Source organism: Cebidichthys violaceus, unplaced genomic scaffold, assembly GCF_023349555.1.
Source record: "Cebidichthys violaceus isolate CVI_PGR_0920_01 unplaced genomic scaffold, fCebVio1.0.p SCAF_1, whole genome shotgun sequence".
Classification (NCBI taxonomy): domain Eukaryota; kingdom Metazoa; phylum Chordata; class Actinopteri; order Perciformes; family Stichaeidae; genus Cebidichthys; species Cebidichthys violaceus.
Window position 1 is genome coordinate 23945591 of NW_027176262.1, and position 11115 is coordinate 23956705.

The 11115-nt window shown below is 43.2% G+C and overlaps 2 protein-coding genes across 2 annotated transcripts; both read left to right on the plus strand.

Annotated features, from left to right (window-relative positions):
- Positions 1-491: 491 nt before the first annotated feature.
- LOC137877815 (extracellular calcium-sensing receptor-like) lies at positions 492-4366 on the plus strand. The gene is made up of 11 exons (XM_068718276.1): positions 492-751; positions 1007-1242; positions 1375-1457; positions 1567-1746; positions 1843-2031; positions 2127-2630; positions 2778-2987; positions 3082-3205; positions 3288-3481; positions 3562-3852; positions 3944-4366. Exons 1-11 carry the CDS (start codon positions 492-494, stop codon positions 4364-4366), a joined length of 2694 nt encoding a protein of 897 aa, XP_068574377.1.
- Positions 4367-6785: 2419 nt separating this feature from the next.
- olfcr1 (olfactory receptor C family, r1) lies at positions 6786-10966 on the plus strand. Its single transcript, XM_068719470.1, has 12 exons — positions 6786-7051; positions 7227-7408; positions 7578-7669; positions 7980-8159; positions 8256-8444; positions 8582-8793; positions 8923-9118; positions 9248-9457; positions 9553-9676; positions 9759-9952; positions 10164-10445; positions 10544-10966. The coding sequence occupies exons 1-12, from the start codon at positions 6786-6788 to the stop codon at positions 10964-10966; spliced, it is 2550 nt and encodes an 849-aa protein (XP_068575571.1).
- The last annotated feature ends 149 nt before the right edge of the window (positions 10967-11115 follow it).

Consider the following 11115-nt stretch of genomic DNA (forward strand, 5'->3'; position numbering starts at 1 on the left):
TGTACTTCAACTAAATGTTAAAGATGAAGTGCAACTCTATTGGGACATCCATGGCCACTGCCCTCCAGGTAAACCCTCTAGTTTCTGCATCACGCAGCAGTCAGCTATTTCATTGTCATCCTGCTCTCACCTTTGAGAGAAGTGATTCGGTGCAGTGTCATCCTGTTTACTATCATTCCGCCTGGACTTTACAACTGTTATAAATACACAGAACAACATCTATGTTGTGCAGAGTAGGAAGGGGGGGGCATGTCATACCTTGTCAGTTGTCAGTGCAAGTTGTATCTGTTGTAACATACATTTTGTAGTTTAATTGTGTTTAGATTTTCAGGTGGATGTTTTCTGGATGCAGTAAGGGGGATTTAATCAAATTCTACTTTTTAATTTCAGGAACTATTCACGGTTTATTACACCTCCTATGTTTTGCCAATGAGAAGCTACAGTATCTGACTGAGTATATTGTATATAAAGTGGCCAGAACTGCTCCGTCCATGTCTCGGTTATCCTGGTTCTTCACTCTGAGGCTGTGCTCATCCCTGCTCCTGGTGGAGCTTGTGTGCAGACAGCTGGGGCTCAGGGTGGGGCTGCAGGTGGTTCAGACGGCGGCTTGTTCCCGATGGGGTGCATCGAGCGATCAGGGTCTGTTCCAGGAGGGAGATGTAGTGATCGGTGGGCTCTTTAGTCTTTATTACAAGCCTCCAGCTATAGACAGCGACTTCACTCAGCTGCCATACTACAAACCTTGCACTGGGTAAAACTCTGAGCTGTACTATTTACTGTGAAAACTATGTTTGACAAACACAAGAAGCATTATTGGCTGCATCTTTTCTATTCTACTGGCGGTATAACTATTGGTGGTTTCTTTACATTCACATGTTAATTTTCTTGTTGTTATAATAGTTTATACAATGATGGCTGATTACGTATAAAATTAAAAAAATTATTACAGAGTCATTTCAGCATTTTGACTGATATTTCTCTAATTTCCTCTCTTCTGTGGTCTCAGTTTGGAAAATCTTCCATTACAGTACATACATGCGATGGTGTTTGCCGTGGAGGAAATCAATCACAGTACAACCTTGCTGCCCGGTGTGAAGCTGGGCTACCACATTCATGACAGCTGTGCCCTGCCCCTTTGGGCCATGCAGGCAGCTCTGTCGCTGGTCGGGGGAGACGCCGCCAGTTGTAATTCAACAGCCCTGCCGGACTACTCTGCTGGAGAAGGAATCAGAGGAAGGAGAGGTACTAAATTAAGCTTGCCATGGAGCTGATGTACATCCTTCTACATTAAGCGAATAAAATGCACCACAATGCCGTGTCTGAAACAGAACCAAAGCTTGACAATGACTTTATTGCATCTTATAATTTCATCAGGTGATCAGACTGTTCCTTTGATCATCGGTGGTTCCTCCTCTATAACAGCCCAGATCCTCTCCAGGATCCTGGGGCCCCTTGCTGTACCTTTAGTGAGTTCTCAAAAAGTGAAAATAATCTTTATGTGAATGCAATTTCAGAATGACTATGTGATTTTACAATATCTATGTACGTATGTGTCCTTTACTGTAGATGAGCTACACGGCGAGCTGTCCGTGTCTGAGTGACAGGCGTGAATTTCCTAACTTCTTCAGGACCATGCCCAGTGATATCTACCAAGCCCGGGCCATTGCCCAGCTTTCTATACGTTTCAATTGGACCTGGATCGGAGCAGTTGTAGCAAACAACGATTATGGCCTCGTGGCAATAAAGGTGATTTCCATTCAGCATCTACACAAGACATCAACACTTGAACACTCTTTATTTATCTAATCTGCTCCTTTCTCTATATGTCTATGTACATGTCAGGTTTTTCAGGAGGAGACTCGGGGGGCAGGGGTGTGTCTGGCATTTGTAGAGACTCTCCAAAGGGAGAACATCGTGAGCGACGCCAGACGAGCAGCGCTCACAATTCAGGCCTCGACTGCAAAAGTGGTTCTGATCTTTACCTGGTACACAGACGTGAGAGAGCTGTTTCTGCAGCTGGCCAAGATTAATGTGAGCAAATTAAATAAACCTGAACTGAACTGATGTCTTTTGAGAAACATAATAGCTTTTTTTTTAAATATCTTTGATCGTGTTGCTATCTGTAGGTGACTGACAGACAGTTTCTGGCCAGTGAGGCTTGGAGCACCAGTAGCGATCTTCTTCAAGATCCTGTCACTTCTAAAGTGGCAAGCGGTGTTGTTGGTGTGGCCATTCGAAGTTCAGCTATACCTGGATTTGAAAATTACGTCAGAAGTTTGAAGCCATCTGGTCGTCCTGACGATAAGTTCTTTAAAGAATTTTGGGAAAAGATGTTTGGTTGTAGTGTTGGGGCCACGCCACTCTCTACATATGCATCTTCACCGCCGCCTCAACAAGACCGGTTGCTTCAGAAAGGTTCTCTGCCCCTCTGCAGTGGGACAGAGTCCCTGGAGGGAGTGCAAAACCACTTCACTGATGTCTCCCAGCTAAGAGTGACGTATAACGTCTACCTCGCTGTTTATGCTGCAGCTCACGCCGTTCACAGCCTTCTCTCCTGCCCCGATAGACAAAGCTCATCCAGAAACAACAGTTCCAGCTGTTTCTCCCCAAAACACATCGAACCCAAAGAGGTAAACAGTATTGTGTCTATTTCAACGTCACATATTTTAATGGGGACATTAACAGTACCACTGCGATTTTGTATGTGACCAAATGCAGCTGCTTAATCTTCTTTTAAATTAAAAAATATATATTTATTACAATTTTGTTACTTTCAGCTGTTGCAGCACTTGAACAAGGTGAATTTCACCACACCACAGGGGGAAATGTTTTATTTCCAAGAGGGTGACACTCCAGCAAAGTACGACCTTGTCAACTGGCAAGAAACCCCCGAGGGTTCACTCAAACTGGTTCTGATCGGTCGTGTGGACGGGTTTGACCTCCACCTTAACGAATCAGCTATTCAGTGGAGCACAGGATCCAATCAGGTGGTTAAAAAAGAACAATATTGATTCAGGCCAGTACCAAAATATGATTCACAAGGCATTAAGTCTTGACAATATTGTTGTACTTGTTGTTTAGGTACCGACTTCAGTGTGCAGTGAGAGCTGTACCCCAGGTACCCGAAAGGCCAACAGGAAAGGAGAACCTGTCTGCTGCTTTGACTGTATCCAATGTGCTGAAGGGGAGATTAGCAATCAAACGGGTGAGGAAATGTCTCCATAAGACACCCTCCATTTTCCTCTTTGTGTTTTACTTTCCTTAACTCCTCTGTCTTCCTGTCCCAGATTCCCTTCACTGTGAGCGTTGTCCATCTGAGTTTTGGTCCAATGCTAAACAAACTGCCTGCATCCCTCGCCAGCTGGACTTCCTTTCCTTTAATGAAACCTTGGGCATCACCCTGACTACAGCAGCTGTGTCTGGTGCAGTGGTGACAACAGCTGTGTTTGTGGTGTTTCTTTACTACCATCAAACACCTGTGGTGAGAATCCAGAGATTTGCGGTTTGTAATTGTGAGAATGTGTTGTTTATTACCAAATTAATCCCAATTCTTATTTAAAGGTGCGAGCCAACAATTCAGAACTGAGCTTCCTGCTTCTCCTGTCCCTGAAGTTGTGCTTCCTGTGCTCACTGGTGTTCATTGGTCGTCCATCAGTCTGGTCTTGTCGGTTCCAACAGGCAGCTTTTGGGATCAGTTTTGTACTTTGTGTTTCCTGCCTTCAAGTCAAGACTATAGTTGTTCTGGCAGCTTTCCGCTCCGCTCGGCCTGGTGCTGGAGCCTTGATGAAGTGGTTCGGTCCAGGCCAGCAGAGAGGAAGTGTTTGCCTCTTTTCTTTTATACAGGTCAGAAATGCGGAAAAAGCTTTTAAATAGCAAAATGAATACTTATTAAAATATTTGTCTTACTTTAACATGATATTGTACAATGTGTTTTTTCATCAAGGTTCTCATCTGTATTATCTGGCTACTGTTCAGCCCCCCCGTGCCTCAAGTTGACCTGGACATCCCAGGGTTAAAGGTCACCTTGGAGTGCGCCATGGCCTCTGTGGTGGGCTTCTCTCTGGTTCTGGGCTACATCGGTCTGCTGGCCTGCACCTGTCTCCTCCTGGCCTTTCTTGCTCGGAAACTCCCTGACAACTTCAACGAGGCCAAACTGATCACCTTCAGCATGCTGATCTTCTGTGCTGTCTGGGTGGCCTTTGTCCCTGCTTACGTTAGCTCTCCTGGGAAATATGCTGTTGCTGTAGAGATTTTTGCAATCCTGGCCTCTAGCTATGGTTTACTGCTCTGCATCTTCGCTCCAAAGTGTTTCATCATTCTCTTGAGGCCGGAGAAAAACACTAAGAAACACCTGATGGCCCGGTAGCAGAGAAATGAACAACACATCTGAGTCCATATGTCCTTGCATTTGTTTTATGTAGTAGGCCTACTAAAAAACCCTCATCTTTTTTTACAGATTCTCCTAAAATGTGACATGTCCTGAGATTCAGTTGTGCCGCTCTCTGCTGGCTACTATTAGTTATTGAGCAATAATGTCGGGTGTGTTCACGCAGACAACTGAATAGTCTGTGTTATAAATAAAACAAGTAATAATACATTGCTTTAACATTAACAGCTATTATTACTGTAATAAACCTTGTACCGCTTGAGAAAAACAGCAACATTAATAAACATAAATAAAACAATGTCAATGTTGTGTTTCGTTTTTTTTTGTAGTTATGTAACTATTTGCATCACAGGTTTTGGCGTGCACATTTATTTTGAGCAGAGAATCAAAGTGAGAAGGCGTTACATCAGATTTCACAATGATTTACTGAATTAACATATTTTTAGTAGATCAGGTGTGAATCACAGGAGAGACTCCATGTGAAGTGTTGTCGGGAGAGAAATACAACGGTGGTCACACCACGACAGATTACAACTTTATCATTTTGGAGTTCTTATGAAATTTGAGAAAATACCTAAAGAGAAAGCTGCTTTTGAGGACTTCAGCATTTATTAGTTAAACCATGATCTCTTCAGTCAGTCAGCAGGGGATTGGAATCAAAACATCAAACCGTATTTACAGAAGTCTTGTTTGAAATGCACACTAACATAAATCAAACATTTTAAAGCAGTGAACTACGGCGAGGTCTCGGTTCTTATCGTAGACAAATCCAGATCTTTGATCCAGATCTGAAGAATGAACAAATGTCAAAATCCCACAAAAATCTTAATAGTTTCAATTCCATTCAGATCAATTCGGGTTTTTTTACAGCCCAAACATCACAAATTTGCCTCAGAGGGCTTTACAATCTGTACACCTACGACATTCTCTGTCCCGGGACCCTCACACCGGAACAGGAAAAACTCCCCCCCAAATAAAGAAAGAAACCTCAGGGAGAGCAACAGAGTGCAACAGATGTCATGTGTACAGAATGAACAACATAACAGAGTTACAACACATTCAATGCATACGACATAAATGACTCAACTAACGAGTAGTAAGCAGAATAAAGACAGACAAAGTATGACTACTAACAATAACAGGAGCAGTGGATATAGTAGAATAACAATGATAATGGTAACAGTAATGTGACTAATAATAATAATAATAATAATGACGGTAGCAGTGGGTGTCAGCACGGCCATGGCAGGAGACACGACCACGGTCCAGGTATAACCATGGTCCATGGAACCCTGCAAAGAACCGCTCAGAGTTACTGACCTAATCTTTTATCCCTGAACAGGTAATAAACCCATGAAGGACAATGAAGACGAACCGAACTGAATCATGGTCTGAGGGAATTGCAAAAGGTGTTTTTTGAGACACATCTTAAACACACTGAAAGCCCAAACATATAATTCACTGATGAGACTCGGTGAGTCCTTCTAAAACTGCTACAAGGATATGGTCTGAAATGAATCATTTGTTAATGAGTAAGTCCTTTTACCTTCAGCTAATGTCATAAGGTCATGACATACATCTTAACAGTAGTTGCAACTCTGCACTGACAGAGTATTTTCTTTACCGAATGTCATTATTGACGACAGTTATTCATATTCACGAGGTCAGTTTCTATAAAATAGATGTGACAGTGATGTCAGCCTTACAGATAAAAAAAAAGGCCTATCTGTATGACCTTTATCAGCTTTTGCTTGAAATGTGCATTTGTGCTACATGTTTGTCTCGTCATGCCTGTCTCACCAATGAAGCTAAGGTCAGCAGGAAGTGTTGCACACCAGGCCGGCCCGTTGACCCAAACATCAAGAAAACATAGGTTTCCTGCATGTAAAATAAAGCATTGAAGAACTCAATTTAATAAAGGAAAAACAAATACATTGGCTTGCATGTACACACACTTTGCACTTACACCACTTACACACACACACACACACACACACACACACACACACACACACACACACACACACTAATCATTTGCCATCGTGCTGTTATTGTCTTACTGTCACTCTTGAGAGGAGTAATTTGGGATTGTGTGCCATCCTGTTTACCTGGTTGCAAAAAGGCTTTACATGTATTATAAGTACCCACGTCAACGGTGCAACTGTTCAGAAGACGAGGGGGGTATGTCACAGTTTGGATGCTGTCAGTTGGCTATGCAACTGAACTTCACAGTGTTTTTGCTCTAGGTGGATGTCTAGAAATATAACCTTTTCCTACTGCATTGTGAGGGATTTTGCTTTTTCATTGCACAACTGTTTATGTATGTTGAATGTACTGCCTCTGAGAAACCTAACTGAGTATATTGTACATATTCTAAGTGTCCAGAACAGCTGCGTCCATGTGTCGGTTCTCCTGTCTCTTCACTCTGTGGCCCTCCTCAGTCCCATCCCTGCTCCTAGTCTGGCTTGTGGGCAGACAGCTGGGGCTCAGGGTGGGACTGCAGTGTGTTCAGACAGAGACTTGCTCTCGGTGGGGTGCGCCCGGCAACCAGGGTCTGCTGCAGGATGGAGATGTAGTGATTGGTGGGCTCTTTGCTCTTCACTACCAACCTCCAGCTATCGACAACGACTTCACTCAGCTGCCGCACTACAAACCTTGCACTGGGTAAAACTCTGCTCTGCACTGTGGAATGACAATGATTGCACAACAATAATTTATAATTTACATCTTGGGTCTTTCTTTATAGGACAGAAACTTAAAAATCCAGATCAGTACATGGTGGCTTCAACATTTTGATTGATATTTCTCTCATTCTCATTTCTTCTTCCTGTGCTCTCAGTTTAGAAGATGTTCCATTACAGTACATATATGCTATGGTGTTTGCGGTGGAGGAAATCAATCACAGTGCAACGCTGCTACCAGGTGTGAAGCTGGGCTACCGCATCTTAGACAGCTGTGGCCGACCGCCATGGGCTCTCAAGACGGCACTGTCACTGGTCGGAGGAGACGACGCCAGCTGTAGTTCAACAGACCCTCCAGACTCTTCTGCTGGAGAAGGACTCATAGAAAGGAGAGGTAGCTTGTTGTTTATACTCTGTCTATAACATAATTCAAATGATGCATTTTGGTTCTGTAAACATTATTTTTCATGTAACAAACCCTTGATTTCTTCTTTTGTTGCTGTCTTTAGGTGATCGTCGTGTTCCCTTAATCATTGGCGGTCCTTCATCCGTTACAGGACAGATACTCTCCAGAACCCTCGGGCCACTCTCTGTACCGTTAGTGAGTTTTGAATAAATAATAAACACTGTACTGTAACTTGTTTTTCCCTATTTTAGGGACCTGGTGCCATATTTTACTTCACTATCTTATACCCTTGGCAATATTTTATTTTCCTTTCTGGGAGAGGACCTGATTTTACTCTGAACTGCAGTGAAAAGTTTCCTTCTAGGGCAGGAAAACAACACTTTTTGGGGATGAAGAGATTAAGTCTGGGAAGAAAATCACTCAAACACACCTGCTTCTTTTAAGAAGATAAGTATATTTCAATGAAAATATCAAATTATGTAACTTTTTTCTTCTGATCTTTCAGATCAGCTACTTTGCGAGCTGTCCGTGTCTGAGTGACAGGCGTGAATTTCCTAACTTCTTCAGGACCATGCCCAGTGATATCTACCAAGCCCGGGCCATTGCCCAGCTTTCTATACGTTTCAATTGGACCTGGATCGGAGCAGTTGTAGCAAACAACGATTATGGCCTCGTGGCAATAAAGGTGATTTCCATTCGGCATCTACACAAGACATCAACACTTGAACACTCTTTATTTATCTAATCTGCTCCTTTCTCTATATGTCTATGTACATGTCAGGTTTTTCAGGAGGAGACTCGGGGGGCAGGGGTGTGTCTGGCATTTGTAGAGACTCTCCAAAGGGAGAACATCGTGAGCGACGCCAGACGAGCAGCGCTCACAATTCAGGCCTCGACTGCAAAAGTGGTTCTGATCTTTACCTGGTACACAGACGTGAGAGAGCTGTTTCTGCAGCTGGCCAAGATTAATGTGAGCAAATTAAATACAATTGTGTTGTGAATATAGTAAATGCAATAGACAATTGAGACATTTTATATTATAACGATATCATTTAAAAAAAAATCATTCTTAACTTGATCGTGATCTTGTCTTCTTGCTATCACTAGGTGACTGACAGACAATATCTGGCAAGTGAGGCCTGGAGCACCAGCGGTGATCTTCTCCAAAATGTTGTCTCAACTAAAGTAGCAAAAGGGGTTTTTGGTGTTTCCATTAGAAGTTCAGCTGTACCTGGATTTGAAAATTATATCAGAAGTTTGCACCCAATTCATCGTCCTGGAGATGAGTTCCTAAGAGAATTCTGGGAAGCGGAATTTGGGTGCATTTCTGGGGCCTCACCTCTCTTTTCACATTCCTCTCCATCTTTCAAATACGCAGCCCCATTAAATATCTCTACATCATCTCCTGCCAATAGATTTTCTCAGAAAGGTTCTTTGCCCCTCTGCAGTGGAACAGAGTCCCTGGAGGGAGTGAAGAATCCCTTCACTGATGTCTCCCAGCTAAGGGTGGCATATAACGTCTACCTCGCTGTTTATGCTGCAGCTCACGCCCTTCACAGCCTTCTCTCCTGCCCTGATAGACAAAGCTCATCCAGAAACAACAGCTCCAGCTGCTCTTCTCCAAAACACATCGAACCCAAAGAGGTTAGCATGATAATCAGCATTTCACTGAGCCTGAAAATCAATTAATGATGTTAATAAACCCCCCAAATAGGTTTGGCATTATTTTGCACATGCTGTCAGTGAGTATTTTTAATATCTTTATACTTTCAGCTGTTGCAGCACTTGAACAAGGTAAATTTCACCACACGACAGGGGGAAATGTTTTATTTCCGAGGTGCTGACATTCCAGCAAAGTACGACCTTGTCAACTGGCAAGAAACCCCCGAGGGTTCACTCAAACTGGTTCTGATCGGTCGTGTGGACGGGTTTGACCTCCACCTTAACGAATCAGCTATTCAGTGGAGCACAGGATCCAATCAGGTGGTTAAAAAAGAACAATATTGATTCGGGCCAGTACCAAAATATGATTCACAAGGCATTAAGTCTTGAGAATATTGTTTTCACTTGTTGTTTAGGTGCCGACTTCAGTGTGCAGTGAGAGCTGTACCCCAGGTACCCGAAAGGCCAACAGGAAAGGAGAACCTGTCTGCTGCTTTGACTGTATCCAATGTGCTGAAGGGGAGATTAGCAATCAAACGGGTGAGGAAATGTCTCCATAAGACACCCTCCATTTTCCTCTTTGTGTTTTACTTTCCTTAACTCCTCTGTCTTCCTGTCCCAGATTCCCTTCACTGTGAGCGTTGTCCATCTGAGTTTTGGTCCAATGCTAAACAAACTGCCTGCATCCCTCGCCAGCTGGACTTCCTTTCCTTTAATGAAACCTTGGGCATCGCCCTGACTACAGCAGCTGTTTCTGGTGCAGCGGTGACAACAGCTGTGTTTGTGGTGTTTCTTTACTACCGTCAAACACCTATGGTGAGATCCTTAAATATTATAAATAATACCGTACTGTACACTTTCAACAAATTGTCATTGTGCAGCTTTAGCTGATTAATCTGTTTCATACCATGCCAATTATTCTACAAGGTAAGCTGGAGAACAAAACATTAGGTTCACCTTAAACATGTCCTGTTTGGCTTAAGGTTAATGTACTTGACTTTATTTTTATATTACTTTTCAATTATAGGTACGAGCCAACAATTCAGAACTGAGCTTCCTGCTTCTCCTGTCCCTGAAGTTGTGCTTCCTGTGCTCACTGGTGTTCATTGGTCGTCCATCAGTCTGGTCTTGTCGGTTCCAACAGGCAGCTTTTGGGATCAGCTTTGTACTTTGTGTTTCCTGCCTTCAAGTCAAGACTATAGTTGTTCTGGCAGCTTTCCGCTCCGCTCGGCCTGGTGCTGAAGCTTTGATTAGGTGGTTCGGTCCAGGCCAGCAGAGAGGAAGCGTTTGTCTTCTTACTTGTGTACAGGTACTAAAAATGTTTTTATTCTAATTTGTTTTAATATGTACATAAACTTTGGCATACAATATTTTACATCAATTTGATTACATTTTATTTTCATCCAGATTATCATCTGTGTGACATGGCTGTCCCTCAGCCCCCCCGTGCCTCAACGCGATTTGGGTTTCCAAGGGTCAACGGTCACCTTGGAGTGCGCCATGGCCTCTGTGGTGGGCTTCTCTCTGGTTCTGGGCTACATCGGTCTGCTGGCCTGCACCTGTCTCCTCCTGGCCTTTCTTGCTCGGAAACTCCCTGACAACTTCAACGAGGCCAAACTGATCACCTTCAGCATGCTGATCTTCTGTGCTGTCTGGGTGGCCTTTGTCCCTGCTTACGTTACCTCTCCTGGAAAATACACTGTTGCTGTGGAGATTTTTGCAATCCTGGCCTCTAGCTATGGTTTACTGCTCTGCATTTTTACCCCCAAATGTTTCATCATTCTCTTGAGGCCGGAGAAGAACACAAAAAAACACCTGATGGCCCGATGACAGGGATACATTAACAATGCACACATTTGAGTGAATCAAATAAGACCAATATTCCCCACACAGCCACTCTTCAGGTCCTCTTAGTTTTCCTTTCTTTTCAATGTCAATGCATTTATCATATTCCTTAACTGTAATGTTATGAAACTATA